Raw genomic sequence first — 26,073 nt, 5'->3', positions numbered from 1 at the left:
ATAGCCCAGTAATTCCCAAGATTCTGCCATGTAACTTGTGTGCAGGTCCTTGGATGCAGCCCCTGCCACTGCCCGGAGTCCTGGGTCCTCGGGACTGTGTAGATGATTCGGAAGACACAGATAATCCCCAAATCCTTTATTCACAAACTTCAGGCTTCTCGATCGCCAGACTTGTCACCAGAACTGTTAGAAAAGCCGAGCATTGATAGACACAAGCTTGGCTTCTTACGGCCCAGAGTGGCAGTACTAATGAGCAGTGAAAAACAAAACCTGACTCAGGCCCTAACCGGTTTGGCACAGTGGATAGAGCATTGGCCTGCGAACTGAAGAATCCCAGGTTCGATTCCAGTCAAGGGCATGTACCTTGGTTTTGGGCACATCCCCCAGTAGGGGCTGTGCAGGAGGCAGCTGATCGATGTTTCTCTCTCATCAATGTTTCTAACTCTCTATCCCTCTTCCTTCCTCTCTGTAAAAAATCAATAAAATGTATTAAAAAAAAAAACAAAAAAAACCTGACCCAGGGCAGATCAGCCACAGGTTAGAGGGCCAGTTGCTGTTTTTTACCTCCACACACACAAATCCTGCTTCTTAAATCTTTGAAAACCTCGTGAGTTTTTATATCATTTGGTGCAATATTAAATATCATGTTATTTAGTAATTTTTTAATTATAAAAGTGATATATGCTTGTAGAAAAAGTCGCAAAGTAGCAGGGATGAGGGGAAGGCAAAGAAAAAAAATCCTCCAGTTGTGTTGGAGGCAACTGTTGTTAGCAGCTTAGAGTCTTTTTTTCTTTTTTCCACATAGCTGAGGTCAGACTTGATCCAGTTTTGTATCCTTTTTCTTCAGTTAATGAGAGAAGATGCGTATATTAAAATGTTATGGTAAACCTTTTGTAAACAGTATTTTTAAATAGCTGTATCATGTTCTGTTATGTGGAAACATTATTTTGAATTTAAGCCGAGATAGTGAATCACTTTTAAAGTGTCTTTAAAGACATGCACTTTTCCAAGTAATCCGGCCCTACTTCCAAGGGTAAGATTCTACTCACGATAAGTAGAAAAACGCAAGACTTGACAGCGTGCTAATACCATTGCTGCCTCTTTCTCCTTCCTGTATTCCCAGTTCCTTCATCAAATTTTTAAAAATGGGAGGACTTTGGAATGGAAAGTGTCCTCCGAGAATATCTAATCTGCCCCCTTATTTTATCAACATGCAGTCCTTGTGTTTGTAAGACAGGTTATGCTCAGTTGCCCCTGCGCCCCATTATGTCCTCATTTGACTTCCTTTCTGAACACCATGGCATTCTGTAGTTTTTCAGTTGTCAGTGTCTCCACTGGGATCAGCTGAAAAAGTATGGTCACACTGAACTCAGCTTTGGGGAATTGACATCACACGCGTTGCCAGTCAGGACACTGCTAAGTGTACCCGTTTTCATAAACACATGCGGAATCTTCCTCCAGGTTGTGGTTCAGCCTGTCATGTGGTTTGGATTCCTCTGAGCTGACTAATGCATATAGGAGTTTGTCCTGCCCTGGCCAGTGTGGCTCAGTTGGTTGGGCATCATCCCTCCGAAGGGTTGCTGGTTGGATTCCCTGTCAGGGCACATGCCTGGGTTGAGGGCTCATTCCCATATGGGGCGTGCAGGAGGCAGTGAACTGATGTTTCTCTCTCTATCTCTCTTCCTCTCTCTAAAAATCAATTAAAAATCTTTAAAAAAAGAAAAAAAAAGAAAAAAAAATTGTCCTTATTGCAAGGGCAGAATTGAATATGTTGAGGTTTTCAAGGTGGTAAAATAAGTAATAACAGAATATGCATGAAATTTGTAACTTTACTTATGCCTACTAAACTTTCTTGTAAGCATAAAAGATAACAAGGCAGCAAGCAAGGAATAATAATAGCTAACATTTCTGAGCTCTTACTGTGTGCCAGGCATTAGAACTAGTGTCTGCATGGGTTAACTCATCTAATCTTCATGAGTCAATCCTATCACCATACCAACTTCATAAATGACAAAGCCCGGGGCTCAGAGAAGTGAGGTAACTCACTCAAGGTGATTTGGACTCAAGCAGTCTGCCCCCAACCAATTTACGTTGGTAATGAAAATGTGGTCTGTAGAGCTTGGCAGAGTTGGTGGAACAGGTTTTTATTTTTATCTTGTTCCTAATATTGGAATATCTGGGTCAATACCAAGACACCACTATTTGGGGTTTCATGAGAAGGAGCTATGGCTTCTGTGGTTTAAGTTTGATCCTATTTGTGGGTAGACTTCTGTATTAGAAGGAGAAAGAGTCCTTTTCTCTCAGGGTTGCACGTAGATCATGGGAGCCTCTGGTCCCACTTGGGGGCCCCTGCTTTTCCTCAGTGGATTTCTTTAGAGCAAAAGTAGGAAATCTGTATTTGAGTTGATTCTTGGGATAGCCCAGTGAGAGGTGGCTGGTGTTGGGTTCTTCAGCATCCCTAGGACTGAAGGAGGGTTCCGGGGGCAGGAGCCATAGCATGCCCTTTCCTCCGTCCAGAGAAGAGCACCGCTGCCCTCAGAACCTTACTCCCACTAGTGGATTTCAGTATCCAAACCATGGAACAAACTCCAATTCCAGAAAGTTCTTCCTGCATCCTAACAGTAGACAAACGATGTAACACCTGCAAAGCCTTTCTTGACTCTGGTTTCTAAAGTTTTTGAGTGAAAGTAAGAGAAAACAAAAATAATAAAATCCTTTATAAGGACATATATATATATATATATATATATATATATATATTCCCACAGAATGTTCAAATAAGAGAACGGAGTGGGCAAACCTGGACAGTACCTGGGCTCGGAAGTGGGGCTGGTGGGGATGGCTGAGCTAAGGCAATGGATCAAAAAGCAAAAGCAGCAGAGGTGTCAAAACTTGGAAGTGGCTCAGCCGGCATGGCTCAGTGGTTGAACATGGACCTATGAACTAGGAGGTCACGGTTTGATTCCCAGTCAGGGCACATGCCTGGGTTTTGGACCTGATCCCCAGTGTGGGGTGTGCAGAAGGCAGCCAATCAATGATTCCCTGTTATCATTGACTAGTGGCCCAGTGCACGAAATTCATGCACATTAAAAGGGGATTAATTAGAGGAAATATTTTAATATTGCTATTTGCCCTTTCTCTATAATAGAAATGTCAGAGATGAAAGAAAATTAGTAAAATATATATGAAAATCTTCCTCCTGTCAGAGTCTCGGGTGCACTGCGGGACCCAGAGTCAAGTCCCCGTCCACCTGAGGCGCCTCGAGACCCAGACCCAGCCGGCCCCACCCCCACTGAGCAAGATCCAGAACCAGCTGTCCTGCCCCCCCCCCCCATCAAACCCTGCCGGGGGGGGGGTGCAGCCTCAGGTCCCCTGGCACACCCTCAGGTCCCCCGGCCCAGTGCCTTGGCGGGGGGCACAGCCTCAGGTCCCCTGGCCTGGTGCTGGGGTGGGGGTGCGGCCTGAGGTCCCTCATCAAGCCCTGCTGGGTGGGGGGCATGGCCTGAGGTCCCCCGGCCTGGCGCCAGGGCAGAGGGCGCAGCCTGAGGTCCCCTGTCCAGCCCCAGTGCCACGCAGCCTCAGGTCCCTGCTGATTGCTCATTAAGGCTCGTTATGGGAACTCGGCCTCCACTGTGGGCACAGCCATCTTGTGTTACAGAAACCCCCACCTCCGCTGTGGGCGCCCCATCTTTGTTGCGGCGTGATGGTCAATTTGTATATTCCCTCTTTATTAGATTAGATGTTTCTGTCTCTTCCTCTCCCTTCCTCTCTGAAATCAACAAAAATATATTTAAAAAACAAACAAACTTGGAAATTTGCTCCATGGTTGGCTATCTAGAATGCCATATGAAGCTACTTCAAGTTCTTTCCCAAGTCATTTTTAATTTGTGAGTTCTCAGGGAATCTCCAGTTTAGGCATATTACTCCCTTGTATTCCACAAATCTAGAATTTGTGATTCAGTTGTATGCTTCTCTCACTACTAATGATAAAATAAGTAAATTGGAAACAAGAGAGGAATTTCCTTAAACTTTATATATCATCATTATTACACATAACAATTAAAGCACATTAAATGCTATTGGATAATTACCTTGCTTGCTTGTGTGTGTGTGTGTGTGTGTGTGTGTGTGTGTGTGTGTGTGTGTGTTTATGGGGGAAAAATAAGTGAGAAGATTGGCCTGTTTGCCCTTCAACTACGTAGCCCTAGAGAGTGAAGCATAAGTAAGGAGATTTAGCATCTTTGAGCTTTTTTAAACGTGGTAATACTAAAGAAAATAAGAATTAGTCTTTTGTTCAATTTTTCTCTCCCCTCATTTTCTTCACCGTGCTTTCCTTCCCACTGGTGGTCTCAAACTTGTAATGTAACTAACCGTGTGGTGTGGAAGTCTCACACACCATACATTTCAGGACTATATTTGGGTTATGTTTTGTGTTTTTTTTGTTTGTTTGTTTGCTTTGTATGCAGCAAAAATCCCAAAGCTAGTTAATAGCCTACCATGAGGCTTCATGAAGATGTCAACAGAAACAACATGTTGACATAAACTGAAGTTCTCCATCAGGGAAAATATATTTTCTACACAGGCTTCAGCTGGAAAAAAAAATGTGAAGAGCCTTATAAAATATTGAATGCTAATAGAGTATTTTTTTCATTTGGTAAATATTTATTGGGCACCTTTTATGTGCAAGGCACTTTCTGGGTGCTGATGATACGAACGTGAACAAAACAGTGTCCCTGCTCTCATGGTGGGAAGAAAAAGACAGAAAACAAGTAAATGGATTAATCAATATGAAGTCATTTCAGAGAGTGGTAAGGGCTCTGAAGAAAACAGTGATAGGTGGAGAGTGACAGTGGGATTCAGTAGAAAGAGGACCAGGGAAAGCTTCTCAGAGGAGGTGACCTTTGAGACTTGAAAGATGAAGGAGTGTATCAGAATATACATGACTCAGGTTGACTTCAAGTTAGATCTATATTAAGGGCATATCCTGGAAGCAATAGATAAAAATCCGCATCATGCCCAAGAAGTGTGTGTGAGTTGGATGAGGTTTCTCTTATGCAAAATTCAACCCATTTTGGGTTTCTGTGACTCACTGTTACTTCCTGCATCGCTTCACTGATCATGTTTTTTTCCGAGGCTGCCCAGCTGAACTGAGCTGAGGAGGAACCTTTCCCTCGCTCCAGTCTTACTGGCTTTCTTCCCGGTGTTGATGTTGACATGAATTTTGTGGTTGGAAGATCCAGGTGTCCATTGGGGCTCGTGGGCTGGGCTGTGGGGTGGGGATGGGTGAGGTGGAGGTGTTATTAATAGAAATCTGAAGGAGGAAAAGATCCCTCTCTCTCCGGCCCTGTAGTCATCTGAGAGAGAGATGAGGACCACAGCTGCAGGGCCACCAGTGCCTCAGGGTAGCACGTTTGGGTCCCTTGTAATGAACGTGAAAACTTGTCCTGTCCTCAGGGTTCTGGAGACCATTCTCTGTATAATCTAGCAAAAAGAAAACTAATTTAACCCACTCTTCCTCAAATACTTTTAAAATGTAAATAGTAGGTATTTATTTTTTGAGATAATACATTGGTATTGCTCAAAATACAAAAGAGCCAGGAGAATATACAGTAAAAGTCACATGTTCCTACCATCTGGGGCAACCAATGATATTGGCTTCTTGGGTGTCTTTCAAGAGATATTTTATATATGTCTGCAAGCAAAGGGGGGAAGATAGTCTTTCCCCCCCTTTCATTAAACATATAAAACATATACATGGATTATGCTACATGCATATGTACATAAAATATATATGTATGCAAATATATACATGCATACTTAATATAACATGTTAAACATAACATACAGAGCTTTCTAATGATTTTCTTGGCTAAATAGAATTCAGTTGTTTGTACTATAGTTCACTTGTTCCCTAAGGTTGGACAATTAGGTTGTTTCAGTCTTTTGGGTATAACACATGATGCAATGAGTATCCATGTACATGTATCATTTCACGTATATATGAGGAGCTGCTGGGCCTAGGGTTATATGCTTTATAATTTTGGTCGATAATGGCAAGCTACCCTCCAGGAAGTCTCACTCCCACCAGCAATGAAACCTAACAGTTTAACCCCAGCATCTGTGGTTATCAGGATAAGCTTCAGTGTAGGCAGGCCACTCTAGATAGCTTGTTCAGGAAACTGGTTGATAAACCCTGGCATAGTGCACTTTGGTAATTTTTTTTTTTTAATGTAAAAAGAAAAACTTTCCTGCCATAATTCAGAGTTCTAGAGAGAATACTGGTATCTCATCTCTAGTGTATCAAGCAAATAAATCAAAGTTGCTCAAACTAGATCTTTCTAGCCCCTCTCCATCAGTATTAACCATGCTCCAATAAGCCCCAAGAACAACTACAGTGCAGCTCTTAACTCACTTCAAATGGATGAGGAGTGTTTTATAATTATTTTTATTGAGGTGTAATTGACATATAACATTATATTAGTTTTGTATGATTTCAATATAATGATATTTGTATATAATACAACTGATCACCACAATAAGTTTAGTTAACATCAGTCACCATATATAGTTACACATTTTTTATTATTATGAGAACTTTTAAGGTTTACTCTCTTAGCAACTTGCAAATATACAATACAGTATTAGTAACGATAATCACCATGCTGTAATTACTGGAAATTATGTTTTCATTTACTTTTTATTTTAAAGCAAATCCCAGACACTGTCATTTCACCCCCCTCATTTCATTATGCATCTCCAAAAAAACTATGATTATTTTCTTAAGTAACCATAATGCTGTTATTTCAACTAATAAAATCATTAATAATTATTTAGGATTATCTAATATTGAGTCCATATAACTGAATTTTCCTATTAGCTAAAAAATGTCTTTGAAAAATTGTTTTTGTTCAAAATGGTATACAAACCAATATAAGTTCTCTAGTCACATTTTAAGAATATATTTTTATTGATTTAAGAGAGGAAGGGAGAGGGAGAGAGAGACATAGAAACATCAATGAGAGGGACTCATTGATTGGCTGCCTCCTGCACACCTCACTGAGGATCGATCAGGCATGTGCCCTGACTGGGAATTGAACAGCAACCTCCTGGTTCGTAAGTCAATGCTCAACCACTGAGCCCTGCCAGCGGGGCACTCTCTAGTCACATTGGGTCCTTCTGTCTCTCTTCTGGAGTTGCATCACCATTGACTTTTTGAGGAATTCACTCCCTTTATTCACCACCACTGACTGAATGAGGAAGCAAGTCTGTTGACTGCCTCACATTGTGGCTTTGGCCCTTTGCTTTCTTGTGGTATCATTTAGCTTGTTCCTCTATTCTTTCCAATGCTAAATGTAAACTAGCACTAAAGACTTAACTAGATTCAGGTTCAGCTTTATGGGCAAGAATACTGTGGTTCTACAGATGATACCTTCAGTGTGACAAGAGAAATCTGGGCAGCAGACTTTCGTCTCTTAAGTCTCAATGGAGAATATTTCTATCAATCTTTTTAAAATTGGCTTTCTGTTTCTTCTCTATACAACCACTTTCCAGAACTGGACCAACTCTTTGAATCTGAGCTTATGAAGAATGTGAATTTGTTGATGTAAAAAACGTCCAAACCTGCTGAGAATTTTTATGAGTTTATTTGAGCCAAACTGATGACAAGTTCCAGGAAGCAAAATCTCATTGTATTGAGAAAATGCTCTAGAGAGTGGCAGTTTTGCCGCTTATTTTATAGATTAAATCAAAGGAGACATAGGGGGGTTACATGAAATCCACTGGTGGTAGATTAAGAGGATAGGGTAAAGCAAAATGGGGAAATCTCTGACATTGGATAAAAAAGCAAAACAGATAGACAGATACTTTTTTTTTTTTACATTGGTGGGTATAGGGTAGTTAATAATTAATATTTACAGCACATAGAGATAGTATTTGGGGAAGAAGATAAAAATAAAGGGTTCTGTGGTCTCCTACTCTGGTGCTGGTAGCTGTGCCCTGAGGGGTCTGGAAAAGGAGGTTACTTTAATATTTCAAAGGTATGTTAATCTTAGATCCAAAAAGACAATGGATAGGTTTACCTAAGGTACAGATTGGCTTTGTCAAAGAAGCTACAGGCCTAGAGTATGACTCACTGTGCCCCACTTGTGGTTAGGAATGTTTATGTTCAGACCATCTGGTTATTTTTGGTCTTAGAGTTTGTAAGGCCCACCATGCTGGCCTCCCCTGAACTTCTCAGGTTTAGTATATGGCCCCCTTTTCATCCAGACCTCCCCCTTTTGGTCACAAATCAGTCTGAAGGATGCATTAATAACCAACCTCTTGGTGGCTAATGGGGTCCCATGGTGCTAGGAAGGTTCATTCCTAGGAAGTCTTAGTGTCATCATTTGTCTTGCTGATGGGCCATTGGGAATGGGATAAGACTGTAACCTTTGATGGAAGTCTAGGCTGAATTTTTCTAAAAAGGGAAAGGCAGGTAAATGGGAGGCAGTCAGGTTTTATCGGCCTTCATGAAGAAAAACCTATAACTTATAAGCTGTCACGATCCAGGTTTTGTTGTCTGTCTCACTTTTCTGTATTTTGCAGCTAGTATAAGATTTACTTGTAGTTTGAGGGCACACCATACACCTCTTTAGTTTTTACAGTCTGACCATGAGATGGGCTCCCATTTACTGTGGCCCATCTACTTTCCATTGGAAGCACTCAAGTGCCCTTCGTTAATAATCTGATTCCCACTAGTTGTGCAATTGGGAACTGTAACCTTAAGGTTTAATTGGGGCCAAGGCTGTAAGAACACAATGGTGTAAATTACAATTACCACCTAAAAATTTCCAGAGGCCAGGAGGACAGTAGGAGTTTCATAAATAAATTTCCTGTGCCTCGGCAACAGTTATAGAGGGCCTTTAAAAAAAAAAATCCTTACCTGAGGATATTTTTTCCATTGCTTTTCAGAGAAAGTGGAAGGGAGTGAAGGAGAATAAGGGAGAGGGAGAGGGAGAGAGAGGGAGAGGGAGAGGGAGAGGGAGAGGGAGAGAGAGGGGGGGGGAGGGAGAGGGAAACATCCATGTGAGAGAGACACATCGACTGGTTGCCTCCTGCATGCACCCGGACAGGGGGCAGGGAGCAAACCTGAAATGCTTCAGTGCAAGGCCCAACACTCTAACCACTGAGAAATACCAGTCAGGGCTAGAGGGCCTTTTTTTAAACAGCCACTTCAGCTTCCATGTGAATTAACATACTTAATTCAGTCCTAGGGGATAAGTACATTCCCATAATTGAGTTCTAGCATTTATACATATAATTCCTTTCTCAATATTCTTTTCCCACTAACCTTCTCTAACTTCTCTTGGCCTTCTTAGTTTTCTCTTTCTACTCATTCAGAAATAACCAACATATTAGGACAAACTACTTCTTTTTAACTTCTCTCATAAACACACACATCGCCCTAACTGGTTTGGCTCAGTGGATAGAGCGTTGGCCTGCGGACTGAAGAATCCCAGGTTGGATTCCGGTCAAGGGCATGTACCTTGGTTGCGGACACATCCCCAGTGGGGGATGTGCAGGAGGCAGCTGATCGATGTTTATGTTTCTCTCTCATCGATGTTTCTAACTCTCTATCCCTCTTCCTTCCTCTCTATAAAAAAATCAATAAAATATATTAAAACACACACACACACACACACACACACACACACATCCCTTTTCTTCCTTCTGCAATAACATTCTTGCTAAACTGTAAAAGAGAAACCATAAAAGAGTATATTGATAATACAAAAATTATCTTATACACCTTTATTAATTACTAGAGGCCGGTATACAAAATTTGTGCATGGGGTGTGTGTGTGTGTGTTCCTCAGCCTAGCCTGCACCCTCTCCAATCTGGGACCCGGGATCAGGCCTAAACAGGCAGTCAGACATCCCTCTCACAATCCAGGACTGCTGGATCCCAACAGCTTGCCTGCCTGCCTGCCTGCCTGATTGCCCCTAACCGCTTCTGCCTGCAGCCTGATCACCCCCTAACCACTCCCCTGCCAGCCTGATCAATGCCTAACTGCCCTCCCCTGCTGGCCTTGTCACCCACAGCTGTCCTCCCCTGCTGGCCTGGTTGCCCCTAACTGCCCTCCCCTGCAGGCCTGGTTCCCCCTCAACTGCCCTCCCCTGCAGGCCTGGTCCCCCCCAGCTGCCCTCCCCTGCTGGCCTGGTCACCCCCAATTGCCCTCCCCTGCAGGCCTGGTCACCCCAAACTGCCCTCCTCTGCCAGCCCAGTCACCCCTAACTGCTCTCCCCTGCAGGCTTGATTGCCCCCAACTGCGCTCCCTTGCAGGCCTGGTCCCTCCCAACTGCCCTCCCATGCTGGCCTGAATGCCCACAACTGCCCTCCCCTGCCAGCCATCTTGTGGTGGCCATCTTGTGTCCACATAGGGGCAGCCATCTTTGACCACATGGGGGCGGCCATCTTGTGTGTTGGAGTGATGGTCAATTTGCATATTACTCTTTTATTCGATAGGATTCACAGTTTGAGAAAAAGCCCTAAGAACAATTATAACTATTATTATGACTAATATTATTAGCAGACAGGTAAAGACAATCAAGTGGTTTTTTAAGTTCAAGATCAATTTGTGGGTATACAGGCCTTATCGATGTCTTGGGATAGCTGTTTCTCTCTGATGTCAGTGGCTTCTGATCCCAGAGGAGTCTTTGATCTTCACTGTAGGTGGAGGCGAGTGCCAGAGACAGGGGTACATGTCTATTCATGGTTAGGTGTTTTTTTAAAAAATGAGAAATGTGAATCCTTGAGTTAACACCTTTGTGTTAGCTGGATATAAATAAATTAGTAATACCTGAGAAGGTACCTTCCAATGAGGTTGGAGTCTTTAATTGATGTCTTTGACAAGGGACAAAATCTCCTGGTTGTAAGTCATGGTCTTTGAAGTCTTCATCTCCCAGGACCACATGGTGAAATGAACCAGCTACGAATTTGTCAGTTTTGAAAAGCTGGTTAATATGTCCTTGATAATAATGCAGAATGTCTCCTTTTAGTAAGGTTGGTTCATATGTCTCTTCACCCAGATGTGTGGGGTTACCAGTGACTAATGAGGAGAAAGGCTGTATTTACCAAAAGGAGTAGATCTCAGGTTAAGGAGCACTATAGGGAGAGCTTTTGGCCAAGAGAAATTAAAAGCTTCTGAAAATTTACCTAGTTGAGTTTTAATTGTACCATTTGTACATTCCACCAATCCTGAGAACTGGGGTGATAAGCACAATGAAAATGCTGTAGAATAGGCCAAATATTACAGATAGATTGCATAATTTGCCCAGTGAAATGAGTCCCTTGGTCACTTTGTAACTTAGAGGGAATTCCCCAACTGGGAATTATTTTTCCAATAATAAGTTACCTACTGTGAAGGCTGTTGCTTTCCTGCAAGAGAATGGCTTAACCCAGGGAGAAAACATACAAATCATAATAATACATATTCGTATCCTTGAGATGGTTGCATGTGCATAAAGCCCAATTTGCATATCTTAAATGGACCTAAAGGGAGTGGGAAATGTCCTTATGACCTGTGGAGTGATATTCCAGGGTTATATTTTGGACAGATAGAACATCTGTTATAAACTTTATGAGCTACAGTAGGAGAACATTTCCAGCAATATTGTTTACTCTATGAAATCATCTTTCAGGACCCCAATGTGTTAGCTCATGCACATGTTGAAGTACAGGTAATTAAACCCCCTGTAGGTAAGATTGGTCTCTGATTGGGTCCAAACCATATCTGTTTGAGTCAAAGGTTCCCCGCTTTTTGTTGCCATATCCTTTTTTCTTCTCCTGCAAGCTGGCCATTGGAATTAAAAGCGAGTCTTTTATTGGTTTAATAGGAAGAAGAAACATTCTCAGGTCTGGATAATTTGGCTGCTTATTGCTGCTTGTCTAGTTGCAGTGTCAGCTAAATCATTTCCTTTTGCTTCCATGGGGGCAGCATTAGAATGTCCTGGAATTTTTATAATTGCCACTTGTTTCGGTTGTTGTATGACATCTAATAATTCTGCAACCTGTTTTCCATTCTTTGTGGGCTGCCCAGAGGAAGTTAAGAAACCTCGCTGCTTCCACAACATCTCGAAGTTGTGAGCTACACCAAAGGCATAACTACTGTCAGTGTAAACATTGGCCATTTGATCTTTGGCCAATTGGCAAGCTCAAGTTAGAGCAATTAATTCAGCTTGTTGGGTAGGTCTTATTCAGGTAAATGAGAAACTTCAGTTATGTCCACCATGGAAGTTATTGCATATATATCCCTGTTCATCTTTCAGATAAGATCCATCTGTGAACCAAATTACTATAAGTCAGCATTATCAATAGGAGTTTCCTGTAAACCATTCTTAGAAACAAAAGGGTGGTCAGTAAGCAAAACACAATAGTGGATGTCTTCATCCTTCAAAAACGATAGCAAAGTTGCTGGGGTTAAAACTGTTATGTCAAGTTAAAGTAATATTAGGTGCAGAAAGCAAGAGTATTTCATAAGACGCCAGTTGGCTGACAGAAGTGTTCAGGGTGATGAAAGTTCAGTGGAAACTCAACAGAATGCGGAACATAAATAAGTAAAGGAGAGCCCATAACCGTCTCTTCTGTTTGTTTGCATAACCTGTCTATGCAGAGATGGCTGGCATGGAGAGAGGGAGCCTTTTGGCTACTGAGTCTGACTGCTGACTGTAATCGCCTATAGGTCTATGATGATCTCTAAGTTTTTGAGTTAAAACTCCTAAAGCATTTTCTTTATTTTCATGTATAAAAAGGAACAAAGTTTATAATGAGGGTGTCCCAGATGGGACCTTTAGATAATACTCCCTCTAGAGCTTCTTCAGCTTGTTTCCCTGTGGGGTTCTACTGAATTGGATCAGGTCCATCTGATTTTAATAAGACATATGGAGGCTGAGCCATTGATGAAAAATTTGGAACCCAATTGGGACAGTATTCAGTCAGACCCAGTAACCCTTTAAGCTGTTTCTGGTTTATTTGTTTTTAGAAGAGGAAAGGATGTTATTCCTCTAATTCTTTCTGAGTTAATTAGCAGCCCATCTTTAGATGTTAGATGACCATGGTATTTTACTTGGGGTAAAACTGAGTCGAAGCTTGTCCTTTGAGATCCTATGTCCCTTTATGGCTAGCTATTGTAGTAGGTAAATTGTGTCCTCTTGTAGTCTATGTCCTAGAGCACTGGTCGGCAAACTCATTAGTCAACAGAGCCAAATATCAACAGTACAACGATTGAAATTTCTTTTGAGAGCCAAATATTTTAAACTTAAACTTCTTCTAACGCCACTTCTTCAAAATAGACTCACCCAGGCCGTGGTATTTTGTGGAAGAGCCACACTCAAGGGGCCAAAGAACCACATGTGGCTCGAGAGCTGCAGTTTGCCGACCACGGTCCTAGAGCATAAAGGTAAATCATCCACATAATGGATTAGAATAGAATCTCTGGGAAATTCAACATCATTACAATCAGCTTTCAGTATCTGAGAGAAATAGGTGGGACTGTCCGTATATCCCTGGGGCATTACTGTCCAAATAAACTCACAATCTTCCCAGGTAAAATCAACTTTTATGTTTTGCTTACTGACCACTGTCTTTTTTCCTAGGAATGGTTTACAGGAAACTCCTGTTGATAATGCTGACTTAATTTGGTTTACAGATGCATCTTATCTGAAAGATGAACAAGGACATCACCAAACTGCCCTTTCCTTTCCTTTCCTTTCTTTTTTCCTTTTTCTTTTTCCTTTTCTTTTTCTTTTTCCTTTCCTTTCCTTTCCTTTCCTTTTCCTTTTCCTTTCCTTTCCAGTAGCCCCAGCACCTAGATCTACAGGGGCCTTAGTAGCTTCCCCTTTTATGGTCATTTTAGTTTCTTCTAAAATGTAAGGAGAAGGGGAAATTACTGTTTCTTTTCTTTTTTTTTTTTTAAATGAATCTTTATTGTTCAGATTACAATTGTTTCTCCTTTTTCCCCACATATCTCCCCACCACCCAGTTCCAACCCCCCCTCTGCCCTTACCTCCCCCCACCCGCTGTCCTTATCCATAGGTGTATGATTTTTGTCCAGTCTCTTCCCATACTCCCCACACAGACACCCCTTTCCCCCTGAGAATTATCAATCCACTCCCATTCTATGCCTCTGATTCTAATAAGTTTACCAGTTTATTCTGTTCCTCAGATTTTTAATTCACTTGACTTTTAGATTCACTTGTTGATAGATATGTATTTGTTGTTCATAATTTTTATCTTTCTTCTTCTTTTTCCTCTTTTTAAGGAATACCTTTCAGCATTTCATATAATGCTGGTTTGGTGGTGATGAACTCCTTTAGCTTTTTCTTATCTGTGAAGGTCTTTATCTGCCCTTCAATTCTGAATGATAACTTTGCTGGGTAGAGTAGTCTTGGTTGTAGGTTCCTGCTATTCATCACTTTGAATATTTCTTGCCACTCCCGTCTGGCCTGCATGGTTTCTGTTGAGAAATTAGCTGATAATCGTATGGGAGCTCCCTTGTAGGTAACTAACTGTTTTTCTCTTGCTGCTTGTAAGATTCTCTCTTTGTCTTTTGCTCTTGGCATTTTAATTATGATGTGTCTTGGTGTAGTCCTCTTTGGATTCCTTTTGTTTGGGGTTCTGTGCGCTTCCTGGACTTGTAAGTCTATTTCTTTCATCAGGTGGGGGAAGTTTTCGTTCATTATTTCTTCAAATAGGTTTTCAGCATCTTGCTCTCTCTCTTCTTCTGGTACCCCCATAATTCTGATGTTGGTACGCTTGAAGTTGTCCCAGAGGCTTCTTACACTATCTTCAACTTTCTGAATTCTCTTCTCTTCATGCTTCTCTGGAGGAGTGTCCTTGGCCTCTTTGTATTCCAAATCTTTGAGTTGATTCTTGCAATCCTCTAGTCTGCTTTTGGGTCTCTGTATAATATTTTTTATCTCAGTCAGTGTATGTTTAATTTCTAGTTGGTCCTCATTGAATTTATCGGCCTTTTCCATGAAATTCTTGAAAAACCTTATAACCGTGGTTTTGAACTCTATGTCCAATCGCTTGTTTTCCTCCATTTCTTTGGTTTGTGATCTGTTTCCTTGCCTTCTCATATTCTCTGCTTCCCTGAGTTGGTAGGGTAGTTTTGTGTACTAGGTGTCCTATTGGTTCAACGGGTCAGCCTCCCAGTTACTTGAGGTGGACATTCTTGGTGTACCCTTGTGTACTGTGTGTTCCCCAGCAGGAGCTACAGCAAGGGCTAGTTTTCTCCTCCTTTGCTTGGGCGGTTTTGGAGCAGTCTGGAGCTGCAGTTGGTTAAGCTGCCACAGAACAGGCCATTTATATGCAAAAGCCGCTGTGTGGAGCCGGGGCGGGTTTGTAGAATGTGCGGGGCGGGGCCTCAGGGCGGGGCGGGGTCTCAGGGCGTCACTAGGCTGGGGCGTGGCCAACGGCGATGGCTGCCGTCAGCCCTCTCTGCCTTTCCACTTTTCCAAGTCCCTGCGCCCCGTGCTCCAGCGCAGTAAACAATGATTGCTGGGCGCACCACCGCAAAAAAGTCACTCTCACTTTCCGACCCGATGGCCGAGAGTCCAGCTTCTCCCCGTAGGTGTCTGGGTCCCCCGAGTGTCCCCAGAAACTGGATTTCAGAGTGATCGGGAGCTTGTCTCCCTGCGGGTTGAAGAAAAGCCGCGCACCCAGCCGCCCGCCGCTGGCCCGATTCGCATGCCTCCGTACCTCAGCTTTTCAGCGATTGTGCTCCTTTCTGTTCTTAGTTGTCAGTCTTCCACTCAGCCAGCTTTCCCGTGGTTCTGGGTGGTAGCCGTTTTTGTCTTTTAGTTGTGTTTTTGAAATTGTTGTGTGAGGCAGCAGATTAGTTGTTTAACTATGCCGCCATCTTGGTCAGCTCTTACTGTTTCTTTTCTTTTTCTAAAGTCCCATTTCAGTTTTCTACAATCCTTCTTAAGGTAACCTGGCCTTCTACATAAAATAAAAGCAGACTCCTCTGAGGGAGTTTCCGAACAGAACTTACGTGGTAATGCTGTTGCTTTGCTCTCAGAAACCAGTAAGAGTATTAATTGGAATAGGTCAGAATAACCAAGATCACGTGTCCTAACAGTTAAATCACATTCCTTTCCAAACCCAGCATGGTCCTGAAGAGGTTCAGGGAATGTTTAATTAGATTCCTTAGTTCTGTTCTAGTACAAGGAAAAGTGGATTTTGGTTAGCTTTCCATGCCCGAGACTGGCTTTTTGCTAAAAGGAGCTGTTAGAATTTCTAGCTTGTTTTGTTTTGCTTTTCTAGTCTATCCTGGTCTGGTTTTCTGTTCTGAGTGTCCCCTCTGTCAGTAGGTAGCTGTGGTGGAGGACGCGTAGAAGAGAGAGAAGCAGGGGGAGGAGGAAAGGAGTGTAAGTCAGACAGCAAAGTAGCCAGCAGGGTGGGCAGTTGGAGAAGAGGAAGAGTGGGTGCTGGCATTGAGTAGCTTGGGAAGCTTCTTTAGTTCAGGAAGAGCCTCTAAAATTGCCTTATTAACTTCCTAGAAAGAAGAATGTCTCTCTGTGCTCTGCTCCAGAGCCTTCTATTTGCCAATTGAGGGAAGCCTCTCATTCATTAAATTTGATTTCGGAGCCGGCTTTTTTTCTATTGTACACGTAAAAATCAATTCAGGTGTCAAAAGAGTTCCATTTTGGTCATCTTAAGTTCATGTCAATTCCAGTTGAATCCTCCCATTTCTGTAAGTACTTGCAAGTGAAGGCTCCCTATGAATTGTACATCTGCAGGAGTATTAAGGGGGGCTGAGGGTGGGGGCTTGTCAGCCCTGGAGGCACGATTTCCAAAACCCATGTTAATTTAGTTTTATTTTGAGATCTGTGGAGTCTGAACACATTTCCAGGGATATTGTGTGGTGGGTTGAAGTGTGCCACTTACGGGCTGAGCTCCAAGGGGCTGTCACCTCCCAAGTTGCTCCAACCCTCTGACATGTCTTGGTTTCTCTCCCGGCTGTCTAATAGAACTGTGAGAGCTAGGTAGCCAGCCCTTCTGTGTGAGTCCTGGGACAAATCAGTTATTTCATTACAGTTGTATTGGAATTCCCTATGGGGCCCTGTTTGTTTTGAGGGCTCTGACACTACACTGATTCTTAGTCACTAAGAATACTCAAATTTCAAGCTGGAGGGAGTAAATGCCCCTTATCTTTGGAGCTACACGAGTTCAGAGTCTCATTTACCCAGCAAAAAATTTTGTTCAGACTTGCAATAAATGGTTCCAATTAAGCAGCTCAAATATAAAACCATCCACTCATTTTTTTTTCTGCTATCCCTGAGTTATCTCAACCCTTAACCTTCAGTGCCACCTCAAGGATATATATATATATATATATATATATATATATATAGTTCACCTTCACAGTACGCTGGGAGGTTTTCTCTATTAAAATATATTTTACTAGTAGCCCGTTTGCACGAAGATTCGTGCAATACACCTTCATTCACCTGGCTGCCTGCACCAGTTTTCTGCCGGCACCGGGGACCCAGGCCTTGGCTGTGGCCACTGCCTTCTGCCTTCTTTCAGGGTCCGGGCTTGGCCCCGGGCGGTGGCCTTGGGCTCGGCTGCACCCAGCGTCCCTGCTACCGATTGCAGGAGCCGACCCCCAGTGGTCTCCTGCGATCGGCGCAGGCACCCCGCTGGCGCCCAAGGCTTCCTGGTGGGTGTGGTTAATGGGCGTGGCTTGGTTGGTGGGCGTGGCTTGGGTGTAGCGAAGGTGCGGTCAATTTGCATATTTGTCTATTATAAGGTAAGATATATATATATATATTTTATTTTTTTATAGAGAAAACCTCCCAGCGTACTGCGAAGGTGAACTTTATTTATTTATTTATTTATTGCATTTTTTAAAATAAATCTTTATTGTTCAGATTATTACAATTGTTTCTCCTTTTTTTCCCCCATATCTCCGCATCACCCGGTTCCCTCCCCACCATTGTCCTTATCCATAGGTGTATGATTTTTGTCCAGCCTCTTCCCATACCCTGCCACACAGACACCCCTTTCCCCCTGAGAATTATCAATCCACTCCCATTCTATGCCTCTGATTCTATTATGTTCACCAGTTTATTCTGTTCCTCGGATTTTTAATTCACTTGATTTTTAGAATCACTTGTTGATAGATATGTATTTGTTGTTCATAATTTTTATCTTTACTCTTTTCTTCTTTTTCCTCTTTTTAAAGAATACCTTTCAGCATTTCATATAATACTGGTTTGGTGGTGATGAACTCCTTTAGCTTTTTCTTATTTGTGAAGCTCTTTATCTGCCCTTCAATTCTGAATGATAACTTTGCTGGGTAGAGTAGTCTTGGTTGTAGGTTCTTGCTATTCATCACTTTGAATATTTCTTGCCATTCCCGTCTGGCCTGCATAGTTTCTGTTGAGAAATCAGCTGACAGTCGTATAGGTGCTCCCTTGTAGGTAACTAACTGTTTTTCTCTTGCTGCTTGTAAGATTCTCTCTTTGTCTTTAACCTTTGGCATTTTAATTATGATGTGTCTTGGTGTGGTCCTCTTTGGATTCCTCTTGTTTGGGGTTCTGTGCGCTTCCTAAACTTGTAAGTCTATTTCTTTCACCAGGTGGGGGAAGTTTTCTGTCATTATTTCTTCAAATAGGTTTTCAGTATCTTGCTCTCTCTCTTCTGGCACCCCAAAAATTCAGATATTGGTACGCTTAAAGCCATCCCGGAGGCTCCTTATGCTATCCTCACACTTTTGGATTCTTCTTTCTTTCTGCCTCTCTGGTTGGGTGTTTTTTTCTTCCTCATATTCCAGATCTTTGGTTTGACTCTTCGGGTGCGGTGGTCTACTCTGTATATTCTTTATTTCAGACAGTGTATTCATAATTTCTGACTGGTCCTTTTCCATTTTTTTGGTATTCTCATTTAGGTCCTTGAAGGTCTCTTCAAGTTTCTCAGCGGTTTTTAGAAGATTCTTGAGTAACCTTATAAATATGGTTCTGAACACTGTGTCGTCCATTAGTTTGCTTTCATCTATCTCTCCTACTTGTGACATACTTCGATGTCTCCACATTTTGGCTGCCTCCCTGTGTTGATGGAGTGGCTTTGTGTGGTCAGTGACCTATAGGGGCTGGTAGCTCAGCTTCCCCAATCACCCTAGGTGGTCGCTCTTGGTACTCCCCTTTGTGGGCTGAGTGGAAAGTCTTGGTGTAGTTAAAAGCCCTGATTGCTGTTGGTACACTGGGAGGAATTGACCTCTGGTCCAATTGGTTGTGAGGGCCTGCTGTGTCTATAACGGAAGAATTGCTGTGCTGGAGACACAGTAGGGCTTTGGTGCTCACTGAGTCTGCCTCTTGAATGTGTCCCTTATGAGAGTGGTTGAAATCTGGTGTCGTCCACACCGACAGAAAAGTCACTCTCACTCTCTGACCGATGGCCGAGAGTCCTGTAGGCGTCTGGGTCCCCCGCGTGTCCCCAGAAACTGGAGTGCAGAGTGGTTGGGATTGTTGGTATCATTGGCGGGAGTTGATCTCCAAGCCAGTTGGCTGTGAGGATCAGCAGTGTCTCCACTGGGAGAGCTTCTGTGCTCAGCTTGGATGGGGCGGAGTCTCAGGGTGGCGCAGACAAGCTTTGGTTTCCCGTCTGCTCCGCCCTAAGAGGGGCGGTTTCTCTGTGCCCGAATTAATGGCTGCACGCCTCTGAGAGAAGGCAGCTTTCGAGCCTCTCCCGCTGCCTAACAGACCAGTTTCTCCCCAGCTGGGGCTGGATTTCAGTGCAGACCGGAGGTTTTGTTTTTCTCCCGAACGAGAAATCCAGTCACTGGGAGGGCTGTGCTCAGCTTGGATGGGGCGGAGTCTCAGGGTGGCGCAGACAAGCTTTGGTTTCCCTTCTGCTCCGCCCTAAGAGGGCCGGTTTCTCCATGCCCTAATCAATGGCTTCGCGCCTCTGAGAGAAGGCAGCTTTCGAGCCTCGCCCACTGCCAAACAGACCAGTTTCTCCCCGACAGTCAGGAGGTTTTGTTTTTCTCCCAAACGAGAAAGCTAGCCACGCAGCGTCTGCTGCCCTCCCTCTCCATGAGCTGTGAGCAAGCCTGCCGTGTATTCAGCCGCCCGCCCTTTCCACGCTCACGGATCTCCGCACCTCCACAGCTCCTGAGGCTCAGCGTCCCCTCTCTTTTTTTCTCTAGTTGTAGGTTTTCCACTCTGCCAGTTCTGGACGGTGTGAGCTCTGTTTTCCAGTTGTAGTTTCAAAATTGTTGTGGTAGGCAACAATTAGGTGTTTACCTTATGCCGCCATCTTGGTTTCTCTGATTTTTATATTTTAAAGGACAACTGAAATAAAATTATGGGCCTCCTACCTTAAAACAGAGAGGTCTGGATTTTCAAGAAAACTCACCCAAATTCACCTGATGCAGTAATGAGCCCCTGCTGGTACCTAGCACCAGGCCTGTGCCTGCCAGGTGGTCCGGGATGGGCTTCTTTGGATAAGAAATGTCCAAACCTGTAGAGAATTTTTACAAGTTTATTTGAGTCAAAATGATGACAATTGCCAGGAGGCAAAATCTCAAGGAATTGAGAAAATGCTCCAGAGAATGGCAGTTTTGCAGTTTATTTTATACATTACAGTGCAAGGAGATGTAAGGAAGGTTACATGAAATCCACACACGGTGGATTAAGGGTGTAGGAGAAAGCAAGGCAGGGGGAGGGGACCTCTGGGATTGGATAAAAAGGCAAAATAGAGTAACACATACCTCTTTTACATTGGTGGGTACGGCACATAGAGATGGTATTTGGGGAACCAGATAACAAGGGGGGTTCTGTGGTCTGTTCTGGTGCTGGCGGTTGGGCCCCGAGGGGTCTGGGAAAGAAGATTACTCTGACATTTCAAGTGTGTTATTTTACGTGTAAAAAAGACAATGGACAGGCTCAGTTGAGGTAAAGATTAACCTTTGCCAGTGGAGCTACAGGCCTAGAAGGTGACTACCCGCCATGACTCACTCTTACTTAGAAATGTTTCTGTTCGACCCTCCTCTGTGGTTACGTTCAGTCTCTGAGTTTGCAGGCCCACCATGCAGGCCTCTCCTGAGCTTGGCAGGTTCAGTATGTGGTCCCTTCTTCATCCACAAATTAGAGATGGGAAGACAAGAGCCGGGCAAGTCCACGCTTGGTCAGTGCTTGCCCGATGTCTCCCTTCACTCAGTTTTCTGCAGGCCAGCGCTGTCCCGTAGAAATTTTCATGACCATGGAAATGTTCTCTATCTGCACCCTCAGTGTAATAGCCACCGGCCCCCTGTGGCTAGTGAGCGCTTGAAAGGTGGCCAGTGAGACTGAGGACTGAATCTTTAATTTAATTAAAACTTAAATAGCCAGATGTGGCTACTGTATTGAATGGTGCAGCTCTCGAGTCATTTTAAAATGAACTGAGGCACAAATCTGTCCCACCTCCCTTGGGACCTAACTGCTTCTGCTCCTTTTTTTTCCAGAGCTGCTACTGAATTTAGTGAGTAGTTCACAGGCTCCTAGTGAGCCACTTGCGCTGGGAGTGACCCAGAGCAGATGATGGAAGGAGGTCACCATCGCAGGACAAAACCAGCCTCAGGCCCAGGTTCTGGGAGCGGGGATGGGTGTAGGAAGATGCTCCATGTGCCAAATTGATATGGAGCTTTTGATGAAATATCAGTATGTAATTGCTGTCGGAATATGTGGGTTCGGGCATATTATTGATCAGTAGATGCACAGATGTTGCTTTTTGTCTCAAAAGAACATAGGTGCCAATTTTTTCTTTTCAAATCATGTGCCCAGTATAACTGCTATCCACAGTGCTAGAGATACGAATGTAGATATTCTATCTGGATATGTTCACACTGACAAAATGTTCAACACCTTCACTTTTGAAGATATTGTATTGGGCAAGAGATAGGTACAAAGATGATTAAGACATGATCCCTACCCAAAAGGAGTTGCAATCTAGTAAAAGATTATTATCTATAGAGTGTTTATCATGTGCTAAGCATCTTACATATGTTTAATTTGGTCCTTACAATAGCTATGTTTAAGGAAGGAGTTATTAGCCTCGTTTTAGACATGAGGCGATTGAGATCCAAGGAGGTTAAGTTACCAGCTCAAAGCAGCATAGCCACTTAAAGGGTAGAGTGGGGGGTGGAGACCTGAGCCCACGCTACCATTATATTTCTCCAGGATCATGGTGAGAGTCTCCTGATGAGTCTTCTGCCCATGCTTCAAACCCTGCCCTCTCACCACACCACTCCTCTGCTCCAAGCCCTGCAATGGCTCCCTCTTTCTCACCCAGAGTAAGAGGCAACACCTTTACACAGGCCTGCAAGAACCTGTATTACTCTCTCTGTTGCCTCACTGCCCACTCTCCTCTACCTCGTTTACTCTGCTCACATCATACCGGCCTCCTCTCAGTGGGGGGCCTTTGTACCAGTGGGTCCCTCTTAGACATCACACTTTGTCCAGATGTCTAAGTGACGCCATCATCCATTGCGAGTCTCTAAATAAGTGTCACCTTCTCAGTGAGACCTACTCTGAGCATGCACTCTCCAGCTCCTTACCCCTCTTCATTTTGACTTTTAGGACCCGATACATATTTATAAGTTACTTACTTTTTGTTAACTGTTGCCATTTCCATGCACACATGTAAGTTATTTGAGGGCAGGATTCCCTGCCCCCGCGCCCCCCGCCCCCCGCACTGTGTTCACTGCACGGTCCAAACACCTAGAAGATGCCTAATACATAGTGGATGTTCAGTAGATGTTTATTGACTAAAGATGATTGAAGCTCATGTTTGTCCAATTTCAAAGTCAGACTCGCTTACATTTTATATATACTGTACTAGTAAATACATACTCTTTGTTTAGCTCTGGTAAGTTGTCCCGATTGCTTTAAAAGGCATGACTGTGTAGAATTACATGGGAGAACCAGAATAACCCACACAAAATATATGTTGAGCTGACTTCCTTTAGTTTTAAGATAGGTCTTGGCCTAGTACTAAAGAAGCTGTTACTTGTAGCTTCACAGAAGGCCAATCAGCCATGGTCAGGAATTGTGGATGAGCTTCCACATGTAAGTATATTGCCCAGTATTGAAGAGTGGCTGTGTGTGTGCGTGTGTGTGTGTGTGTGTGTGTGTGTGTGCGCACGCGCGTGCATGTGCACACGTGTGTGTGCATTCTTGCATGTGCATGTGTGACTTTGTCCCATACAGAAGCAGAAATACTGTGCTTATTATTACCAGCCCTGTTGAAGGCAGACATGATGAAGGAACATAGTACCTTAGCCAGTATATGTAGTAAGGAAGGATGTGGTTTTAGAATTAAGATACAAGTTTTGCCACCCTGCTATTCAAAATATTTAATAGAAATCATATTTCTCTTTTTGGAAAAAAAAAAACCCACAGGTTATTCTTGGTGAGAATTTGACCTCAAATTGTCCGGAGGTTATCTACGAAATTAAAGAAGAAACACCTGTTTTTTATAAACTCGTTCCACATCCTGAGAAGAATATCTACATCTACCTAACAGCTGGAAAAGAGGTAGGTAAAAAACTAGTTACTGCTTCTGACTTATGAATACGGAGTGTTTAATTGATGTCATTATCTAGTAGTGAAGCTTTTACTTTGAACTACTGAGTTTAACCATCGCTGCAGGCAATGGTTCACAAGCACAGAATTAAAAACATTACTGTCAGTAACTAAGCAAGAAATATTACCTGTTTAGACAATGTTATTATTGGCTATATTTCCAATGCCAGGTTTTGCAGAGGAGGATGTGCTTGCAAATGGCGCACCATCAGCAAGGTGACTGAATTTACACATTTATTGTGTGGGCTCTGAACGATTAGATGCATTTATGAATATACCCAATGGGATTAGCTTTGGAATTTGGGGTTAATATCAGTTCACAGTCTCATACACATTCATTAACCAGGAAATATATGGCACTTGCCCTCCCTCTCTTAATTTAGTTGGCTGTTTTTTAGCTTTTCTTCTTGCTTCTGCTTACTGAATTACAAAGGATACCTTTCTACATTTTTTTTTGTTTGTTTTTACAAAGTGCTTCACCAAGGGAAGGGGGAGATAAACTAATTTTTACTGAGTCCCTCCTGACTATGTACTAATTATCATTCTACATATGGTCTCTAGATGAGACACATAGAGTTGTGTACACACACTTATAATAAATAATGTTAATGAAAAGTATTAATAATTTAATGGTATAAAAATACCTTTGTTTTATATATGAAGAATCTAAGACTTGGAAAGGTTAAATAACTTGCTCAAGGATACATATATAGGTTAGGCCTGTCAGAACTAGGATTTAAGTTATGCTCTGATCTTTTAAAGCCCATGATAAATGAGATCAAATCACAAATTTGTGAAAACTGAAAGGCCATTTTGGCACAGTGGTTTTGACCCATGATTATTTGCACATACAAAGGACAAAGAATATAATTGAGACTTACATAATTATATCAGGGATATAATTATGATGCTCGTGGCCTACCCCAATTTTTCATTCTTTTCCTCTCAAGCACTCTAAGGACTGTAGCAATGGCATTAACCTATATGTGTTGTTAGAGCCACAGAGTAGCTTTGCGAGGACTTGTAGTTCCAGGAATTCCTAAAAAAGGCCTTATTGCTCTTTGCATGTTGAAAAGTCAGTTATGTCTAACTGACCACATCTCGATGGCCACTGGACCTCATATACCTTTGTAAGCCAGTTCTTCACCATATGGAGTCTTCTTGACCAGCGTGCTTCTCCATTCCAAAACTTTTTGCTACATCTCTTCCCCAGGGTTCCCATATTTGAAAGATTTTTGTCTCCTCAACAAAGTGCATATATTAAGTAACAACTCCCATTCTCAGGCTGCATTTATCCAGGGCATCTAAAGCTAACAGTCAGGGGACAGACTGTACTGCCACAAAGCTGATAACATTCCAGCCCAAAGCACTAACACTTGAAGTCTGGCTTAGTCTGTGCGTATTTTTCCATTCAGCTTTTAAAAACATTGCAAATCGCTCAGAAGTCTTCATTACCACCTTCCCTGGAACTCAAGACCATAGGGTGGGAACCACGGCAAGAGCCTCCAATAGCTGACAGGTGTTCACTTTCTGAAGGTGAACTGCTCTGGTCTCTGGTCATCCCACGGACATCCTGAGGAGACTTTCCCACTGGGCATCGAAGCTGGTTACTCTTACACTCTTCACTTGGGTTTCCTGCTACAGATCTTATCCGCGAGGCTCTGGTTGGGCCAATACAACCCCAACGGAGGCAGACCGAAGGAAAGTCCTTTCTTAGATTCTTGGGCAAATACTGGTAGTAATAGCCAAACTAACACGCCCTCATACATCCATAGAATGGTATAATATGTAGCCATTAAACATAACCACATGGAGATCCATGCATTGCTGTGGAATAGTCACTATCGTGTGTTCAGTTGAAGAAGCAGGTCTAATGTAGTATTTATAGTGTCCTCTCTCTCTTTTTTTTTTTAAAATATATTTTATTGATTTTTTACAGAGAGAAAGGGAGAGGGATAGAGAGCTAGAAACATCGATGAGAGAGAAACATCGACCAGCTGCCTCCTGCACACCCCCTACCAGGGTTGTGCCCGCAACCAAGGTACATGCCTTGACTGGAATCGAACCTGGGACCCTTGAGTCTGCAGGCCGACGCTCTATCCACTGAGCCAAACCGGTTTCGGCAGTGTCCTCTCTTTTATATGGAGTTATATGTTTGTTTAAGTATATTGTATGGTAATTCTTATAGAATATTCTAGAGATTCATGTTCCACTAAATGCTCTGAGTAAAAATTGTCCTAGGAGCAGCTGTTACTGACTGTCCCCCTGCTGGAGTATCATGATCTCGGCATATTCGAAAGCTCTGAGCCTTGTGCTGAGGAAACCTATTTTGCTTTTTCAGTGTAAGATTTCACATGTTTGTTGGACCGTGGACACTTTTCTCACATAATAGCAATAGCCAACATTTATTGAGCACTTAGTATGTGCCAGACAATGTTTGTCATAGCCCCAGGAAGTCTGCAGCAC

The 26,073-nt window shown here is 42.9% G+C and overlaps 1 protein-coding gene across 1 annotated transcript in view; it reads left to right on the top strand.

Annotated features, from left to right (window-relative positions):
• The window catches only part of PLXNC1 (plexin C1), a 165,281-nt gene that overhangs the window by 30,553 nt on the left and 108,655 nt on the right, over positions 1 to 26,073 (top strand). The window contains exon 3 of the mRNA XM_008143843.3: positions 23,425 to 23,559. Coding sequence (XP_008142065.2) covers positions 23,425 to 23,559 — 135 coding nt within the window. The remainder of the gene's footprint in view (positions 1 to 23,424; positions 23,560 to 26,073) is intronic.

The sequence above is a fragment of the Eptesicus fuscus genome, chromosome 7 (assembly GCF_027574615.1).
Source record: "Eptesicus fuscus isolate TK198812 chromosome 7, DD_ASM_mEF_20220401, whole genome shotgun sequence".
NCBI lineage: Eukaryota > Metazoa > Chordata > Mammalia > Chiroptera > Vespertilionidae > Eptesicus > Eptesicus fuscus.
The sequence above is the reverse complement of the archived record's forward strand: the minus strand, read 5'-3'. Positions and strand labels throughout refer to the sequence as shown.